This window comes from Peromyscus eremicus, chromosome 2, assembly GCF_949786415.1.
Source record: "Peromyscus eremicus chromosome 2, PerEre_H2_v1, whole genome shotgun sequence".
NCBI classification, from domain to species: domain Eukaryota; kingdom Metazoa; phylum Chordata; class Mammalia; order Rodentia; family Cricetidae; genus Peromyscus; species Peromyscus eremicus.
In genome coordinates, this window is record NC_081417.1 from 67,161,831 (window position 1) to 67,182,397 (window position 20,567).

Here is a 20,567-nt window from a genome sequence, read left to right on the forward strand (position 1 = left end):
ATAGAGGAATCCAAGGTCCCAACTCCACAGAGGTGTCTTATTGCATCACTGTCACCTCGGGGACGTTCTGATGCTCTTAGCTTAGCCTAGTTCTAAGCTTACAGATCAGAAAACTGAGGCTTTCCCTAGACTAGAGACACCCTTTCCTCAGTTCCCCCACTTAACCAGAATGGTGAGTCTTCCTGACCAATGCTGGCCATCAATCTGTCCCACTAGTCCCTACAACATGGCCAGGACTTGGATTTGGCCATCAAGATCTGGGGATAAGTCTCTACTTGGAAGAGTGTTTCCTTAGCAACAAGGCCCAGGTACTGTGCAACTTGGTGTGATGGATTCCCTTAATCCCAGAACTCAGGAGATAGAAGTATTGGAGCGGGAGGATCTGCAGGTAAGTCACCCTCGGCTACACCGGCTACACAGCGAGACTGAGGCCAGCCTGGGTTCTGTGAGACTCCAAGGGCTCATAAGGCCTCATTCACAGTGCAGGGCTGGCATCCGCTCCGATCCCTAGGCGCCAGCGCTTCATTCACTGGTGCCCATTCTGAGCACCATCTACGCTCACCCTCCTCCTCCTCCTCCTCAGTATCAACCAGCCAGGGCCTGGCAGTCACCACGTGATAGAATGCAATAGAGAGGGCAGCAGGAGCCAGCATAGAGGCCCTGTGTCCTGGTTCTTCACTGCCTGCTGAGAGACCACAGGCCAGGCACTGCCCCTCTTGCTTTTCATGCTTCTGGGCACCCCACTTACCATGGTTGTCAGTAACACATCTTCCTTCTCTCTCCTTGGGCTCCCAGGACCTGCAAAACAAACAGAAGCTTCCTGAAACGCCCCTCCCCGTGACCACAGATTTGCAGAGTGGCACTGGGGGCCCTACATCCTGGAAATCCAGCTCTCCTGGGGGCTTAAATATTTAATAACAATTGGTGTTCAATATACTAACAGATGGAAGGCATTTAAAGTCATCTCAGAGTATGTTTTCAGCCTCTCCGGAAGCTGCTGCCCTACTGGGTCAGACAGCAGCATGCCCACTCAATAGTCTGTCTCTAACAGCCGGGCCAAGGAGTCGATCCAGGATGGAATCTGACTGCTGGGGGGATCTTCTCCAATCCATCTTCCTTCCAGTGTGGAAATCTCCTCCAGCAACCCGGCGAGGTTGTTCAGTCTGTTGAAGGCCCCTACCGGTGTGAAGCTCACTACCTCCCTGCAGGGACTCACTGTATTTCAGACACTTTCAGTACCACAAGCCAATCACACTGGATTGTGCGGACACCAACCATCAAAGGCAAGAGAGCCCGTGCCTGGCCTGTGGTCCCTTAGTGGGGAGTCAAGAGCCGGAACATGGGGCTCCTGTGCGGGTTACTACTGCCCACTTCATTACATTCGGCATGGCATCTGCCTACTTCTAGCGTCTCCCGGAGCAGCCCCTGCTCCTGTGTCTCATCCCCACACCATCTCATGGCCAGCCGCTCAGCGGCTGGGACCTGGGCCTTGGTGCCTCCGCTGGAAGCTCCCCCACGTGCAGCCCTCCTCACCGCTGTCTTTGGTCCCATGGGCTGCGTCAGGTGGCCCAAGGTGGCTAGTCCTGTCCTGGGGGGGTGCCCGCATGGTGGAGTCCAGCGCCAGCTCGGGCTCATCACAGAAAGGCAGAGGCTGGTTGGCAGCCAGTCCACGTGGCAGTGTCTGCATAAGTTTGAGCTTTCGGAACCTGTTGGACATCCGGCTCCACCAGGACTGTGTGGGAGGGAGGAGACAGAAGTCAGCTGCAGAGACAAAAGAACAGGCCCGGGGACAAGGGTCCTACTCCATACAGCTTCCCCCTTCCTAGGCGCCAGGCAGGGGCTGCCAATCAACCACAGCACCCTTCCTTAGCGACCACACTGCTCGCCAAACCCTTCCCCAGCCCTTCCGAAGAGGAAGGCAAACCTTCAGGCCTCCCTTGTCATCGGGCAGCACGGGGATGCTCCAGGGTTGCCTGGCCTTCGAGTGGGGCAGGGGTGGTCGGTGGCTGGGCCGGCCTCGGTCCTTATTCACCTGCATGCACACAGATGCCAGCAGTCGAACAAGTTCAGTGTCTATGGGCACAAAAAAACAGTGTTTGACCTGTGAATACATCTTCCTGGCCCTGGGGAGGGGCCCAAATCGCCCCTTTCCAGTTTCAGAACTCAGTTCTGCAACACCAGGGTAGGCATAACCTGAGTCCCCCGCTCAAGCTCCTCACCCCTCCATTCACTGTTATCAGAGACCCCCCCCTCCTTCCCAGAAGTCAGGAAACTGGGTAGTGAAAAGCACAGGATCTCAGCCAGACTACAGCAGTTCCTATTTGGTCTCTGTCCTAGCATGGCTAATGGTAGGTAAATTACACAGTCTCTCTATGTGGTTCATAAGGAGGTGGCATTAACCCCCAGCACATAAACACGTCTTGAGGATTTCAAGGGGATTCTTTGGATGCTCAAGGTGCTGGAATTCAGTATGCACTCAAGAGGGTTTTAAATCACATTAGCACTTCCTGTAAGCGCCTAGGGCATCCTATGAAAATGGCTCACTATTCTCTTGACCCAGAAAACCTGACAAAATCATGCAAATCAGGAGGTTCAAATCTTCATGTTCACTTTAAGGATACCTGTGAAACTCCCCAGACCATCAGAGGTATGCAAATCTGAAAAGCCACCAAGCATCCCAAGGATGTCTTTAAAGGATCGGTGTGTGCCATTCCAGCAGGATAATGGGAGAGTTGGTAGGAATGCCCAGGCCAAACGATAAGGCTGGGCACTGCATCAGTGACCCCCAAAACAGCGCTCAATCTTTTCTGCACATGCTTAAAAATGCAGGGGTTGATGCTGAACTGAAGATTTCGATGTAGATTCTCCAGTCACTGAATATTCCAGGTGAGTCAAAAGCACCTACAATGCACAGTTGAACTTAAGATGCACTGTCAGGGGAACCCACAGAGACAGCTGATCTGAGCTCTTGGGAGCACACCGACTCTGGACCAACAGTTAGGGAGCCTGCATGGGACTGACCTTGGGCCTCTGCATGGGGGTGACAGCTGTATAGCTTGGTCTCTTGTAGGGCTCCTAGAAGTGAGATCAGGACCTGTCCCTGGCACTTAGCTGGCTTTTGGGAACCTGTTTCCCATGCTGGATTACCTAGCCTTTATGCAGGGGGAGGATCTGGGTCCTGCCTCAACTTGATGTGCCATGCTTTGTTCAAGCCCATGGGAGGCCTGTCCCTTTCTGAACGGAGATGGAGGAATGGATGGGGATGGGGGTAGATGAGAGTGTGTGTGTGGGGGGGGGGGGGAACGGGAGGAGAGGACGGAGGGGAAACTGTGGTCACTGTGTAAAATAAATGAAAAAAAGTTAATTAAATAAAATAAAAAAGATGCTCTCGTGTCATTTTAACCTACAGGTGAACTCCCCTGCCTCCCTGAGCTGACCCCACTGGAAAGGAACGCACTGTCCCTTAAGAGGCTGCTGCATGGAAGCAAACCACATCCCAGGGGAAACTGCAGAACAAAATCTTTTGGCATCAGAAAAAATTCAGTATAAAATAAATGGAAATTAAAAAATTTAAATGCACTTTTAGTTACTGTGAACTCAACTGGATTTTTTTTTTTTTTTTAAAAAAGGAGTATTGGACAAGATTGTGAAGAAAGCACTCAGAGCTCCTGGGCTGGGGGATGCATCTAAATGCAGTGAGGAAGGCCTGGGCTGGGGGATGCATCCACGTGCAGTGAGGAGGGCCTGGGCTGGGGGATGCATCCACGTGCAGTGAGGAGGGCCTGGGCTGGGGGATGCATCCACGTGCAGTGAGGAATGCCTGGGCTGGGGGATGCATCCACGTGCAGTGAGGAGGGCCTGGGCTAGGGGATGCATCCACGTGCAGTGAGGAGGGCCTGGGCTGGGGGATGCATCCACGTGCAGTGAGGAGGGCCTGGGCTAGGGGATGCATCCACGTGCAGTGAGGAGGGCCTGGGCTGGGGGATGCATCCACGTGCAGTGAGGAGGGCCTGGGCTGGGGGATGCATCCACGTGCAGTGAGGAGGGCCTGGGCTGGGGGATGCATCCACGTGCAGTGAGGAGGGCCTGGGCTGGGGGATGCATCCACGTGCAGTGAGGAGGGCCTGGGCTGGGGGATGCATCCACGTGCAGTGAGGAGGGCCTGGGCTGGGGGATGCATCCACGTGCAGTGAGGAAGGCCTGGGCTGGGGACCACCTGGACTCACCTGCCACTCTTCTATCCGTCTATCCTTTCCAATGCCCTTTATGACGCAGCAGTAAGTAAGAAAGACAGAGAAAGTGCCAGCTCTCTAAGCATTCGATAACAGACAAGTGTCTGGGTGAAAGTTTGGAGAAAAGGGTTGGGGATTTAGCTCAGTGGTAGAGTGCTTGCCTAGCAAGCACAAGGCCCTGGGTTCGGTCCTCAGCTGGGGGGGGGGAGGGACATGGGACGGGACCCTGAGGGCTGGAAAAATGGCTCAGCAGTTAAGAGCATTGACTCCTCTTGCAGAGGACCTGGCTGCAGCTCTATAGTTCCAGGGGATCCAATGCACTATCTGGCCCCATGTAAGCAAACCAATCATACATACAAAAAATGTTTTTAATCATAAAAAAAAGCCCCAAACACTAAGAATGGGTATGGAACATGCCCACATGCCTAGCCAGGAGGCTGAGTTTAAGGCCAGCCTGGTCTATACAGTGAGACACTGTCTTAGAAGGGGGGGTGGAGGGAGGCTAGGGTGTAGAGATGGTCCAGAGGGCAATGGCACCTGCTTCCAGGCCTGACACACTGAGTACAATCCCCACACCCCACATGGTGGAAAGAGAAAACCAGCTTCTCCAGTCATCCCGACCACACGGACGCCAAGTCATGTACAGAGCAAACGCAGCTTTTAAAAAGCCTCCGTTCCTACAGCTCGGGGTTGGAATCCCAGCTCAGGCTCAAAGCCTATGGCTCAGGAGGACTCTGAACTCCTCCATCTCTAGACTGAACCTCCAGGAAAACCAAGATCACAACATGCCAGAGAGACCCAGCCCCTATTTGGAAGCCCCAGGCCTTAGAAGAGGGCCAGTGAGAACAGGGGAGGCTGGAGGGAGCAGCAGGGCGTGGATAACCCAGAGAGGGAAATAAGGTGGACGCACCAGAGCAGGACCTGGGCCTGCAGCCCCTCACCAGAGTAGAGTGGGGCTCCTCCTCCACTTAGCTTTTCTTGTCAAAGGCCCTTCCTGTTTCCTGCAAAGGCACTTAGCATTTCTGGCTGTGACCACAGAATGGGTCTAGGCCCTAACAGCCTACAAAGCCACCTGACCTTGTCTGCCCTCTCTCCCCAGCAACTCCACGGTGGCTGGGGCTAGAGGGCGGCTAGCAGAGAGTCCCAAGGGCATCGGGTGTGCCCTTGACACCTGAGACTGTTTCTGCTGCAAATCAGCATAGGCTTCACACGTGATGGGAGGCACTGTTTGGTTCCCAGGTGAGGAAGGGCATGGTGGCTGAGCACCTGCAGGCTTACTCACCTGGATCGTTCAGCAGCATCACCAGGTCAAAGGCCGTGTACCCATTTTTGGCCCGAAGGGCAACATCAGCCCCTTGATTTAGCAGATACTTGACAATTTCCTTATTTCTGGGGAGCGAAGAGGCAGGCAGTTAGATTCCCTGTTCTCATTTGGATATCGATTGACCTTACAGCCCATATGCAAATGCTGGATCACGGGAAGGTGCTGTGGACCATTAGAGGTGGGGCCTTATAGAGGCCTCCTGGTCATTGTGTATGTGCCCACAGGGGGTTATGGACCTCTGCCTTTGCCCTGGATTGCACACTTGTTTGGACACTTGCTCCCTGCCTGTGGTAGTCTGAATGTAATTGGCCCCCATAAGCTATGGGGAGTGGCACTATTAGGAGGTGTGGTTTTGTTGGAGTAGGGATGGTCTTGTTGGAGGAAGTGTGTCACTGTAGGGGTGAGCTTTGAGATCTCATATATGCTCAATCCACTCCCAGTGTCTCAACTTCCTGTTGCCTGAGGATCAAAGATGTAGAATTCTCAGCTCCTTCTCCAGCATCATGCCTGCCTACACCGCCACCATGTCCCGCCATGATGATAATGGACTGAACATTAAATGTTTTCCTCTATAAGAGTTGCCATGGTTGGGCCTGGCAGTGGTGGCACACACCTTTAATCCCAGCACTCAGGAGGCAGAAGCAAGCGGATCTCTGTGAGTTCAAGGTTGGCCTGGTCTACAGAGTGAGTTACAGGACAGCCAAGGCTACACAGAGAAACCATGTCTTGAAAACTAACCAAACAAACAAACAAACAAAAAACAAACCAACCAACCAAAGAGTTGGTTTATCTCTATAGCAACAGAAACCCTAACTAAGTCATTGCCCATGCCATACTTTCACCAGAGGTTGGAAGCCTTGGGACTACTCCAACTTGAACAGCAACCTCTAGAACCAGGAGCCAAAACAAACCTGTTTCTTCATAAATTAACTGCCTCGACATTTTGTTAAGAGTGACACAACATTGGCTCATACACCAAGTGACAGGAAAAGTGTGGCTGTGTTCCTAGACAACAAGCCTGGCAACATTAACCAGACACACAGTCTCCAGATGTTTAAGCAGGGCATGGGCAATCATCACTATTCTCACAGGCCATCATGTCCTATCACTCAGCAGATCAGGGGCAAACGTGCTTCCTACCTGTCCTAATGCTCTTCCTTAATGACGATTAAAAACCAGGGCCTCTGCCCCAAAGTGCTCAGCCACCACGTCTACGTCTCAGAGACCTCCTTCCAGAAGCTTCTGCAGGGTCAGGGATTTTAGGCTCATCAAATAACATAGACAATGGAGGAGTGTGATGTGGCCAGTTGAACCAGGCAAGAGGAAAGCCCCTAAGGGGAGCCAGGACATTTAGTAACTACAAGATGTCCCCAGAGGGGCCTGCAGGAAGGGGATAGCCCACCTGGCCGTGATGATCACATTTTAAAGGGGGTCAAGATGACTCTCAGAGTCTAAGGCCATGAAAAGCCCAGGCATGTGTGACCACTGCTCCTATCACAGAGGGGACGCTTAATGGCGGTCTCTGAACTGCCACGTGAAAACTCCAGATGAACTAATCACACAGCTCAGCTGAAAACAAACTTGAGAAATGCATCTTTCTGCCTAAAATGCACCTGCTGCATGGGTTTCCACAGCCACCGGGAAATTCCAAGGCAGGCTGGCACGTGCCCTGGATGGAGACAGGAGGCTGGCTGCACTGATCTTTTCTGCAGGCCTCAGAGTCCCCACAGCCCTGGGCTACAGGTTGCATCTCAGATCAGAAAACCCCACTCCCCCAGCCAGAGCACCTGCTTGGCCTCACATGGAGGGAGTTGTGGAGGGGGTGGGAGACACAGACCCGTGGTAGGTGGCCTGCATGAGGGCTGTCCAGCCATGCACACTGTCCTGCTTGTCCATGTCTGCGTGCTTCTCCACCAGCAGCTGTACCAGGGGCAACTGCCCCGTGACAGCCGCCAGCATCAGCGGGGTCGCCCCGTCACCGTTGACCAGGTTCACGTGGTTGGGGTCTTCATCGGCAATCTCCTTGACCAGTTGGAAGTTTCCTACAAACGGCAGGAGTCCAGGTGACCCACGGCCCTGGCACCACAAGCTCATGTATCCAGTTGTCTCCCATGATGAACATTTGCTCACTCTGCCTCTGCTGTGGTCACGGGGGCCACAAAGGTGGGTCAGAGAGAGCCCCACTCAGATCCCTCTGTTTATGACAGATGGAGACTAGCACATGAGCATCAGAAGTACTTTCTGTGTCTCAGGGAGTGAATAAACAGAAGTACTTCCTGTGTCTCAGGGAGTAGGGAGAGTGAGGAAGGGCCACAGGCCTGCAGAGGGAAAATACAGGTCTAGATGGTGAGTGGAGATCCAGGAGGGCTGCCTGAAGGTGATGTCTGTATCAAGAGGAAACCCAGGGGCATGGGAGATGGACCAGTGGGTAAAAGGGCTTGCCATGCAAGTATAAGGACTTGAGTTTGAATCTCCAGCTCACACAAAAGGCAGATACATGTAGCAAGAGTATTTGTGGGGCTGGAGAGATGGCTCAGAGGTTAAGAGCACTAGCTGTTCTTCCAGAGGTCCTGAGTTCAATTCTCAGCAACCACATGGTGGCTCACAACCATCTGTAATGAGATCTGGTGCCCTCTTCTGGCCTAAAGGGATACATGCAAGCAGAACACTGTATACATAATAAATAAATAAATCTTTAAAAAAAAAAAAAAAGAGTATTTGTAACCTCAATGCTCCTGTAGGGAGGCAGAGGACAGGAGAATCCCAGCAGCTTACAGGACAGCTGGCCTGACATATGAAGCAGAACCATAAGAAAAACCCTCTCACGGTGGAAGGAAGGGAGGTGGAAGGTAACACCGGAAGCTGACCTCTGACCTCCACCTGATGCCATGGCACACGTGTGGTACACTGTCTCTCACACACATGGACACTCTGGGATAACAAAACTGCGGCCAGTAGAGAGAGAAGCCAGGGTACAGCTCAGCATCTAGCTAGTTGGACAGTAGGGACATGGGGACAGAGTGTTCTAGAATCTGCGGATAGAACGCTCTAATAAATATGGGCCCCCAGGGCCCACACTTCCCTGGGGAGAATGAATTATAATCTCATAAAAGTTTAAAAAAATTACTTTAAAAAACAAAACAAGCCGGGCGGTGGTGGCACACGCCTTTAATCCCAGCACTCGGGAGGCAGAGCCAGGCGGATCTCTGTGAGTTCGAGGCCAGCCTGGACTACCAAGTGAGTTCCAGGAAAGGCGCAAAGCTACACAGAGAAACCCTGTCTCAAAAAAAACAAAACAAAACAAAAAAAAACAAAAAACAAAAAAACAAAAAACAAAAAAACCAACCCAAAACTGTGTATCTTTATCAGATTCCTTGTGTCCAAGGGGCAGGCCTGAGGGTGTGGCCTCGGGCTCTTCAACATCGGAAGCCGCTTTCTGAAGCACTTACCCATCTTCAGTGCGTGGAAAATGTCAGGTCGACTCTTCTCCTCATCTGGGCAAACAGAGATTTTCAGAATTAGCAGAGGAGACGTTAACACACTGTAAAGCTGCAGCGGTCAGAGCCCAGGTTGGAGCCTTGGGGCCGAGGCCAGGGCCAGTGGACTATGTGACAGCCCTTCTGGGCAGCTGTCACCACCAGCTTTTGAAAACCCTGCAGGGATAGACCACTGCCCCAACTACAAGCCAAAGAAGCTATCATCAGATTCAGGCACTGAAATTTTGGGGGTGTATTTACCTAGGCTAATAAAAAAGCAGGGTCTAAGAAAGAGTCCATTCTATAGGAATTGGAAAAGGAAACTGATTTTTTTTTTAACTTCTAAAATCTAGCAATGAACTAAGTACAAGGTCAGAGGCCCCTGTGACACTATGCAGCCGAGCTCAGGAAGTCACGACCATGGCCCCAGTAAAGTCAACAGCACCTTTTTCTTTCTTCCCGAGCACTAAGGACCTGAGTGCCCTGCCCAGTCTACAGACAGCTGTCTAGACAATCATCTATCAGACATCCTCACACAGGACTCCTTCCTTGAGCTGGTGCTGAGACTCCATCCCTACCAAGAGCCCACTCAACGTAAGCCCCTCCCTCCACACACCCATGCCACATCTGACCCACCAGGGTCCCTGCAGTTTGTCTACAAACAAGCACTCCTTAAAGCCAGTCCGCATAGGCAAGACTGCTGCCAGCTTCCTGAACTCCAGGAGGGACACCTACGGCTCTGGGCTACCTGGGAGGAGCGGTTGAGTCTGAGCTCCATGTGAACGAGAATGTTAGAAGGTATACTTCTGGACAGGCTGTCCCATCATCACCAGCATGGACACAATATCCACGCCACCAGGTTGTCCCAAGGCATAAGAGGGAAGGTGCTTCAGAAACATGGAGCCAACTCAGTGCCAGAAAAACCCAAACTCAAAAGGGAGCTGTACTCTATACTAATTTTGAGTGAATTGGTCCTTGGGGATTTGATGGCCAGCATGCCATTCCCGAATAGGGGGTACCATCCTAGGCTTGGGACCAACCTGTCTGTCTCTGTACTCAGCACAAGGCCACACCTACTCATTTACATTCTAAGTGTGGCTGCTTACACTCTAACGAGGGCCAATAATCATCGCATCAGCACCTAGCTGGGCCAGGAAGCCTAAGTATTCGTGTCTGGCCTTTTACAGAGAAAACTGGGCTGGCCTCTCTCTGTTCAGGAAGGATCCTGGGACCTCCGAACCAGAGTCAACACTTAGGCAGGAAAGGCCTCACTCTACAAGTTCACAGGCTCTTCCCCAGAGCACCTGGTCAGGCTGACAAATGGGTAAGGCCTGTGTGTCACAGGCACTCATAGGCACTGTATAGCTCAAAGCTCATGGCCTGCCTGTGAAGACTCCTGTTTCTGCACACTTTTTTGGATGGGCAAACCCTGGCTCGTGCCACCTAAACACTCCTCTGTGAGACCACAGCAGGATGGGGGCTTTTGGTCTGACCTGTTTTCGGCCTGACAGTGGTCAGTGGGTCCAGGTAGTCGGCCAGATCCCTGTGCTTGCGGTCAAGGGCAACCTCGAAGGCCGTCTTCTCCAGCACACTGAGGTGGTCGGGGTTGGCTCCCTTCTCAACCAGCTGCTGCGCCACACTGAGCTTCCCAAGGAGGGCTGCCAGCATCAGAGGGCTCCAGCCCACGGTCCGGGCTGTGTGGTTGGGGTCCGCACCCCATTCCATCAGCAAGCGGACCACAGCCTCGTGCCCATGCTGAACGGCGGCCATCAGGGCTGTGATGCCCAGCAGCTCATCCCTGCTGCCTCCCATGGCTGGTGACTCGCCAGAGGGGTTGTGAGGGTCCACAATGGCGCCTGCCTCTAGCAGCAGCTTCACCACACCCAGGTGGCCGCCCCGAGAAGCCACAGTGAGCACGCTGGCACCGAGCCGATTCTGAGCGTTGACATCAGCCCCGTGATCCAAAAGGAGGTGTGCCACACTCGCATGCCCACACCTGCCAGAAAGATGGGAATTAGTGACACTTGAACAGAAAACACTGATAAGTGAACAGCTCCAGTAACCCTCACCACGGTCAACTACTACGGGTACAGGGGCTGCTTAGATGTCATGACCACGGCCTGGTGTGAGGTACCAGGATCTGCGCAACCATCCTCATCTGATGACAGAAGCCCTGTCTAGCTTGGAATCTAGGTCTCCCCTCCATGTGACACTGAGAAAGACTTTGTTTCTTTGTGCCTTCATTTTCTGATCTGTAAAATGGGGCTATAATCCTACCTCCATGAAAGACTTACCGAGCATATATGTAGAGAGCTCCTGGAACTGGGATTGGCCAAAGAAAAGCAGGCACCCAATATTAGCTATGATATAACAGCTACACATTTTCCGTTCCACAACCTGCTACAGTCACCTGCCTGGCTAGGGACCACTCCAGGATAAAACATCCAGCCCTGGCCAGGCATGGTGGTGCACACCTTTAATCCCAGCACTCAAGAGGCAGAGGCAAGGGGATCTCTATGAGTTTGAAGCTAGCCTGCTCACACAGTGAGACCCCTGATGCCCAAAACTGAAAGAAAAGAAACCCAATCCCGAGGCTAGGGCACAGACATGCAGGCAAAACATCACACACATCAAGTAAAAGACATAAATCTAAAAAACAAACAAAAACAAAAAACAAAAAAAACAAAAAAAAAACCCACAAAAATCAAGGCGGACTTTCTATGAGGAAATACACCTGAGGTGGATCTGTGACCCACACACACATACACACACACTCCCACATACACACACCCTGAAGTCTAAACCCAACTGCCTTTACTTCTCCCCTACATCACTCTGTCCCCCACATCTGAGTTCCCTGTACACTGTTTTACGGCTTGCTAAACTGTCTCTGCCAGTACTCTGATTCCTTCAGGGGCAAAGCCCTTGTGATTCATTTCTGCCCTTTCCAGCCCCCACCAACTCCAGCACAAGCCAGTTGTGACAGCTGTGCTGGGCAAAGGGACTCCGGCACCTTCGTAGAGGCCTACTGCCACCTGCTGGCAGGAATGTTCACCGTAGGTGGCTGTGAACCGGGCTAGGTCAGATGAAGGAAGGCTCTGGCTAGGGCTGCACTGGGGACAGGCAGGCTCCCACCAACTCCCTGACTCCAGGGGAGGACAGAGGCCCCTTCTCAGCAGGCAGCCTTATGTCCTAAGGTGTTCCTGGCTCACAGGAAAGAATGACAATCCCAGGGAAGGGGGTGTTAGAAGACCACAGGGCAGTGGTCAGGCTCACAGGCAGGTTCTGAAGGGGTTGCTCAGCCCTCCTTTCTGGAAGTGGATGTTGTGCTAAATCTAGGGGCTGAACTGCAGGAGGCAAGGCCAGGGCCGAACTCTGGTCTGAGGCTCCAGCTAAATATAAAATACCTTCTGGGCTGTGAACCTTGACACAGCAGGCTGCCTCCTGCAGCGGCGTGCCAATGGGAATGGTGGCCTGGCACACCAGCCCGGGCCGGGATGGGGGCCTCTGCTCTGCGGCAGAGGGGCCAGTCTGGGGAATCACACCCACACGCAGAAATGGCCAACTTTGCAAACTGGAGACCTCCCCTGTCCTGTCCCCTTCTGTCCATCCTCCAAGCAGCCCCCACACCTAAACCTCGAGGTCCCTGCCAACCGCCCAGAGTCAGGAGGGCTGCCTACATCGCTAATACTTCCCAGCCCCTTGCCTCCTCCCTCCTTCCCTGCACTTCCAGCATGTCTGACTCCAGGCTCCTGCCATTCAGTCTTGCCAAGCAAAGTGCTCACTCAGCCTCTGTCCTGCTCAGCCCCACCCCTACCCTATCTTACCAGCTCTGAGCAGTTTCCTGGGCTCCCTCCCGAGGACCCACAAGTCTGCAGCTTCCCGCTGCCTACACCTGAACGCTCCTTCAAAAACCATGTCTCCCCTACCTGATTGTGGCTAAGGACAGGGCTAGGTGACTTCTCCGGCCGCTAACACAGGGGATGGCCCATATTAGAGTTCAAAATATTCTGTCTAACGAATAAATAAATGAATTCCTAGAAAGGATGACAAGGGAGGGGAGGTCTGAGAGACACAGCAACCAGGGGTGCTGCACTGGTCTCCACTGCAGTAGAGTTCAAAGCTCCCACAGGTTTCGGGGAACACAAAATAAACTCTGGTGTAATCCCTAACTGCAGATTACATGATCCTTTCAGATTCTTATCTCATTTGAAAACCGAGAGGAACACAGACTCCCATTTCACAGATAAGGGGGCTTAAGATTAGCACAGAGAGCAATTCATCTCAATTTGGAAGTGACAGGACCCAAACCAGCCCCAAGAGTCTCAAATCACAGCTCCTCCAGCCTGCCCACTTCCTGCAGAGGAAGCAAAGGACTGAATTCGAGTAGAAATACTGAATTTGGGGATGTTGTCTCAACTCTCAGGTAGCCCTAGAGAGCATTCAATTAGGCTGAAAATACAAAATGATCCAACGAAGCCCAAGATAATTTTGCGGCTGTTCAATTTCTAATAGGTAATTACTAGAGATGAGGCTGCTGGGGGCTTCTGAGCAGGTGCTGAGACTGCCAATTAATTTCAGCAATTAACACCTGTGCTTTAAGAGCTGGCACGTGATCTTGCCACTCAGAGCACCTGGCGGCCACCCACATGCGTTGGGTAAAGACGGAAGCGGAGGGAAGGTAAACAGGCCGAAGTGTGACCAGAAGACCACGCTATGCCGTCCCCTGCTCAGAGCCACCACCAGCACCCAGAGGGAGTTGTCAGGGGCTGGATTCACAGCTCTTGGGCCACCAGTCTCAGTGTGAGTTTTACTCTGCCACTCAACTAGCTATGTGGCTATGGGCTAGTTACTTCTCTGTAGCTCAATGCCCTATCTGTAAAAGGTAGGGCAACAATACTACATACTTCCTGGGGTTTGGGGTGGACTGAAGGAGCCGATCCACTTAAAACTGTAAGCACAGTGCTGGACACGAAATAGGTGCTCAAGAAAGGCCACCGTTAGCTGGACCTGATGATGCAGGCCTGGCTGATGCAGGGACATCAGGCCTGCTTGGACTACAAGGTAAGTTCAAGGACAGCCTGGGCCAATCAGTGAGACTTTGCTTTAAAAGAGGGCTGAGGTGGTAACTCAGTGGTAGCATGCTTGCCTGCCAGGTGCAAGCTCCTAAATTCAAGCCCCACTACTGGGGAGGGGAAAGAGGATCATCCATTTTGCAAATAGGAACTATTGCTTGTAGTAAAACCGTAAGAAACCAATGTCTCCAAGTCCTACCCCAAGGCCTCTATGGCTTGCCTCATTGACAGATGTTGGAACACACAAGATGATAAAACAAGTCCATTTAGGTAGACACGGTGACTGTCTGGAACACTGTCCAAGGATGGAGAGTGTGCAGCACAGTCCACCCTGACCTGAGAGACAACTAACAGAGCCTCCAGGAAATCACCCCACCTCAGTCCCTGACCCTGAGCCTCCATGTGGACCAGGCAGCAGGCGGCAGCTCAGTGTGTCTCAACTCCAGCACAGTGGAGTCACCTGTGAGGATCAGCACCGAGAAAGTATCCAGGCCCTGGTCAACAGGCAGTTGTGAGTTCTAATCCTCTTCTTACAGGGTACCCTCTACCTTGGTCTTGTAGAACAGGAAGGCGTGTATCATACTAACGCTCTCAAAACAGCACCTTTCGGGGCCAGAGAGATGGCTCAGTGGTTAAGAGCGCTGGCTGCTCCTCCAGAGAACCCAGCTTCAATTCCCAGCATCCACATGCCGGCTGACAAGCCTGTAACTCCAGTTCTAAGGACTCTCGTGCCCTCCTCTGGCTTCTGAGGGTACCACATGGCACACTGACACACATAAAATAGTAATTACAAAACAGCACCTGTGGCAAACTGAGGCACGAAAAGGGAGCCCAAAAGGGAGCCCAAAGCCTCTCAATTCGGAACTGTCAGAGTTGGAGTGCTTGGACCACAAATCCCAGCTCTTTTATGATACCAACTGAAGGGCTCTATCAGGCCCAGGCATGGCAACCATGGCGCCAACAGGTCTTACACTCCTCCCTTCCCTCTCCCTTGCTGTCCGTTAGATTACATCCCTAAAGCTAGCCACAAAGTCTAGTCCTTTATCTGGCCACTCTCCTATGCCTGACCCAAACAGCAAGGTCCAACTATCAAAACACCACCATCCACCAAAAACTCATCATTGGGCTACACTGACTAACAGGTCCAATCAGGACTTACCATCCTAGCACAGACCTCCTCTCTTCTCCTTAAAAACCACTCCTGCAGAGACACCTGCTGCTGTCTCTGACGGGTCCCCACCCCCATCCCTCCCCTCCCCTTGTTCCCTCTGGGGTAATAGAATCTCTTCTTTGCCCACATTAAGGTACTGAAATTAGTCAGGTGATGTGGACCATCCTGCAGAACTGAGCAGCAGAACCAGGTGCCCAGGGGTTGGTGGCACAGGTGTAAACCAGTGCGGCGATCCATTGCAAGCCAAGATCTCAGCAAGCTCCCTGGGACTTGCAAGGCCTCCCTGCTAGGTGGAGCTCAGAAATACCGTGTATGTCCAGGGCTTTCAAATGTACAAAGTCATTCTGAGCCTCTTTCTCATGCCCCTCCCTGACCCCCCCATCCCTCTCCTCAGACCCCGGGCCTCCAGTCACAACCTTTAGAAAGGTGACCCCAGAATCCCCATCTGGAAAGACATCCCAGTGAGCCTCTGGTACAGCCAGGGTTGGGTACACACAGGGAGGAAGCCGGCTGCAAGTGGATAGGCTTTCCTGGTGCGGTGAGGCCAAAGGATATGGCCACAGCATGGAGGGCTTCCTGGAAGAAGCGAAGCTTCAGAGTAGAGGGGCTTTGCTGAGGGCAGAAGAGGAAAAACTCATGCTAAGCGTTCTGCAGAGGGACTCCCTGCCCACACACATTCTGACGAGCTGTATGCTGGAGGCTCATTTTGCCTTCGAAATCTCAGGCTCTCTCTCATCTGTAAGGTGGAGAAGATACTCTTGGCACAGAGTAAATGCTCAGTGTTAGCTTTTTAAAAAGCACAAAATGACGTGGAGGAGGACTGGATGAGATCTTGGCCGGCCGGAGCTTAAGAAACCAGAAGGACATAGAGGAGAGTCCAGGCAGGAGTGTCATCCCAAGACTAGGGGACACTGCAGACGGGCACAACCAAGCACTCATTCCAGAAAGATCTGGAAGCTCTTTAAGGAGGCATAGGCAAGGGCATGCTCGGAGGAGAGGGGCATGATGGGAGACCTCTACAGAGATGTCTGTGGACAAGGGTGAGGGGATAGGGAGAAGGGTGTGGATTCCAGGGCTATCTCAAGCCAGTAGGGAGGCACATCATAACTGTCCGTACCTCCAGTTCCAAGGGATCCACCACCTGGCTTCCTCAGGCACCAGGCACCCATGTGGTGCACATACACACAGGCACACACACTCACACACATAACATAAAAATAAATAAATTTTTTTTTAAATGTATCTTCTCTTGTACTCTCCAGCTCAGTACATTTGTAGCCCATGGTCAGAAATCTATAGAGATGGATTTTGCTGTCTCCCTCTGTCCTGACCCCTTCGCAGGGTCCGACAGCCACAACCATCAACTTCAGTCTGGTCCAAACCACTATGCCTCCTTCCTGGGTTGCTGCCTTCCTAACCAGCCTTCCTGACTCTAGCCTATCTCTCCGCCCATTCTCACACGTGGTGAATGAGACCTATCCAAAACAAAACTGTGGTCCAGTCACTCTGCCCTGTGCCTTCCACACTCCCGACACCCTTCCCAGCCCCAGTATCTGGTGCCCGCTTTCTTCTCTCCAATGGTGGGCTTGCTTCCCATTACTTCCAGCCCCTTCCGGGTCCCAGCACCCTCCCAGGTGTCTGACCACTTGCCACCATTACGTTCGCACTGTGCCCTCCCACACACACACGTTTTCCCGTCGTGGTTAATTCTTACACATCTTCGGGTCTAGACGTGGATAATACACATCATTTCTACTAAAACTTGCCTCCGTTCTCCAACGGGGTCAGCTACGACAGTCAGACCTTCTAGATCAAGATTGCTACTTTATCTACCACCCCACTCCTATCCCCAAGTGGGGACTTAACAGGATCCCGGTTATCCTATCCCCCCAAGCCAAAGTGAGCAGACAGGTTCTTGGGAGACCCTTGATGCAAAAAAACGGAATGAATGAACGCCTAGAAGATGCACTCGGCAACCTCCAGACTGTTCAAGAGCCAAAGTTTCTAACATCCTAATCTTGTATGTCTGAAACAGCCCTTCTATTTCCAGCATACAGATGACCAAAAGGCAATGCTCCAAATCTGCCGTTCGCACTTTCACGAGTCCCGGACTCTCTCCCTCCCGGTGCCCGCTCACCTGGCCGCCTGCATGAGAGCGCTCCAGCCGTAGTGGTTGCGGCTGTTGACCGAGGCTCCGCGGCGCAGCAGGAACCGCACGAGCGGCTCGTGGCCACCGGCCGCCGCCAGCTGCAGCGCCGAGTTGCCCGCCTCATCCGAGCAGTCCACCGGCACCGGCGCTCCGGCCTCCGCCACCCGGGCCGCCTCGGGCCCTGCCTGCTCCGCTCCCGCCTCGGGTCCCACGGCCGGCTCCGCGCCGGGCTCCAGCAGGCGCCGCGCGGTGTCGGTGTCGCCCTGCTCGCAGGCGCGGAGCAGCAGCTGCAGGCCCGGGGCCAGCGCGCCCTCGCCCATCGCCGGCCGCCCGCTCAGCGCCGCCGCCCGCTCCCACCCGCGTCCGCGCGCGCCCGCCCGCCGTCCGCAGGCCCGCCCCCTGGGTGCGCGCGCGCCGCCGGGGCCGCGCCTGCTGGGGACGCGCGCGCAGGGCCCGCCTCCGGGCTTGGAGTGTGGGCCTGTGACTGTGTGGTCACTTCTCAGCCTTCCTGCCCTGTGCCAATCCGACCTCGGGGCCTAGCGGGCCTCCGCATCACCCCTGGACCGCAACCCGCGCCTCCACCGACCCCAGATCGCCCTGCACTTCCTAAACAGCCGGGGACTGAATCGGGTCTACCCGTCGGTTCCTGCCCCATCGTTTGCCCCAGAAGCCCCGCAGTGCTGGGTTCTCCATCTGTGCCAGGCTACCAGCCCCTGTGCCTTGTCTTTGACGTGTGGCTCACACTGCAGCGGTAATTTACACGATACAGATGGAGACTTTTCGAGCCACACACCAGACCCACTGAGTCAGAAACTCAGCGTGGGGCCAGGAACTGTTGTTTAACAAGCCCTCTGGTATGTGCACAAAAGGTAGGACCCACTGACTGATCTGCAAGGCAGTCCTGGCTGTCACCCTAGGGTCCAAATGATCATTCCAATCTACAGAAGAATGGCCAGGGAGGCCATGTGTTGCTATAGTCTGCACAGATCTGCAGATGTTGCCGTGGGCTAGGAATCAGGCCCTCCGACATCAAGTTCAGCCCTCTTTCCATGCTCAACAAGTATTTATTGGATGCCTTCTAGTGCCAGGCACAGCTCCACATGCTGAAAACATCTGAGAGGCAAGATAGTATCTCTGCCTTCCAGGAGCTGACCCACCCATTCCGGCTGTAAAGATACGATGTGGAAATAACTTCAGTGAGTGCTGTTGGCACAGTAAAGTGAACGTGAATCCAAGCAAGCCAGGGTAGAAGGTGGGGTATTTGTTTTATAATCGAGCCAGCAAGGAAATCACTGAAAATGTAACACTTGCAAACACCTGAAGGAAGAAAGTAAACCGCAGTGACATTTGGGGAAAGAGCCGGGCAAGCGGAGGGCCAGAAGAAGGTTCTCAGGAGCAGGCCTGCCCACAAGCAGTGCACACTGTACTTGTCATTAAATCATGGACACTTCCATGTGAAGGGACAACTGGTTTCCATGGATGGATAGTGGTGGAGTCAAAGCCCAGCAAGAAGCCAGACGTACAGCCAGACACGGCTGTTCCATACCAAGTCCCACCAATGTATGACGGTGACAGCAAAACCATTAGGTCTGGGCAGCCATGAGTCACAGATGCGGGTCAGAGAGAGTGGGGCCAGAGCATCAGAGCTGCCAGAAAGGGTAAAGGATGAGGATGGGAAACTATGTGGAAGGTTTCCAGTGCCCTGCTGTAGACTATGGAGTTTGTTCTGTGAGCGGGGAGCCTTGAGAAGTGTTTGGGCAAGTGAGTCAGGGGCGGGAGCTAACCACTCATGTGCAGATGAACATCCTGACTCATCCACATTCAACCCCAGTAGGGTGGGGGTGGGAGACAACCACCTTCGGAATTCCCAAGGAAGCCATTTAGTTCCCTGAAGATCTGTCTTATTTTCTATCTTGTCTTTCATACCTTTTCACTAACTATTGCGTCACTATGAAAGCAATATAAAAGTAAGAGATAAGGCTAAGCTCAGTGGTACATTCCTATCATCCCAGAACTTGGGTGACAGAGGCAGGAAGATCATGAGTTCAAGATCAGCCTGAGTTACTTAGTGAGTAACCTTGTCTCCAAAAGCAAACAAATGGGGCTGAGAAACCACTTCAATGGTAAAGAGCCTGCCTCGTAAGCACAAGGACCTGAATTCAGATCCCGGCACCCATGTTAAAGCCGGGAGTGGTGGTGGCACATGTGTGTGTAACCACAGCACTTGGGGCTAGAGCTGGTGAGACAGGCAGAGCCATGAAGCTCACCGGCCACCCGATCTAGTCTAAGCGGCAAGCTCCACATTGACTGAGAGACGCTGTCTCAGTAAATAAGGCAGAAAAGAGAGGTCAAGGCAGACAACGGAAGTTGACCTCTGGTCTCCACGGCCACATGTACATACACAAATAAGTGCACATGCCGAACTAACACACACACATTCCTGAATAGTAATAAGTGAGCGATAATCAACTCCAACAATACATGAAAGCGAAAGGCAGAAATTAAAATGCCCTTTCCCGCCTTCCCGGGTTTTCCTGGGCTATTCCCCACAAGTCACCAGTATGCACATTCATTTGACCGTTCCAAAAAGATTTTACGTTGTATTATTTTATGTTGCTGGGACCAACATACCTGAGAGAGACGACTTATGGGAAGAGAGAGGTATGTGGGATCCTGATTTCCGAGGGTTACAGTCCCTCACAGTGTGGAAGGTGTGGTTTAGTGGCTCCACATGTCAGAGCAGGAGCATGTGGTGGTGCTGTCCAATCATGGCCGGCCAAGCATGGGCGGAGTCAGGGGCTGGGGGCGGGGTGCACTTTCAAAGGCTTGCCCCTGCGCATGTGGGCTAGGAAGATAGCTCCATGGGTGAAGTGCTTGCTGCTCCTACTGCAAGGAGCTGCGTTTGGATCCCCAGCACCCACAGAGAAAAGCTGGGGGTGGCAGTGCACTCTTGTAATCCTAGTACATGAGCCTAGGGGCCTGCTGGCCAGCCAGTCTAGTCAATTGGTGAGCGCCTGCTTCAGTGAGAGACCCTGTCTCAGAAACACAGTGGGAGGGCTGCTGAGATGGCTCAGTAACTAAGGACCTGAGTTCAATCCCTGGGACCCACATGGTAGAAGGAGGGAACCAACTCCTAAAAG

At 53.0% G+C, this 20,567-nt stretch overlaps 1 protein-coding gene across 1 annotated transcript in view; it reads right to left on the minus strand.

Annotated features, from left to right (window-relative positions):
- Positions 1-17,747, minus strand: part of Anks6 (ankyrin repeat and sterile alpha motif domain containing 6) — a 43,396-nt gene extending 25,649 nt beyond the window's left edge. Inside the window, exons 1-8 of the mRNA XM_059255800.1 lie at positions 17,416-17,747; positions 10,526-11,028; positions 9,006-9,050; positions 7,394-7,598; positions 5,515-5,621; positions 1,925-2,073; positions 1,534-1,732; positions 749-798 (exon numbers count right to left, since the gene is read on the minus strand). Of these exons, the coding sequence (XP_059111783.1) occupies positions 749-798; positions 1,534-1,732; positions 1,925-2,073; positions 5,515-5,621; positions 7,394-7,598; positions 9,006-9,050; positions 10,526-11,028; positions 17,416-17,747 (1,590 nt within the window). The remainder of the gene's footprint in view (positions 1-748; positions 799-1,533; positions 1,733-1,924; positions 2,074-5,514; positions 5,622-7,393; positions 7,599-9,005; positions 9,051-10,525; positions 11,029-17,415) is intronic.
- Between the last annotated feature and the right edge of the window lie 2,820 nt (positions 17,748-20,567).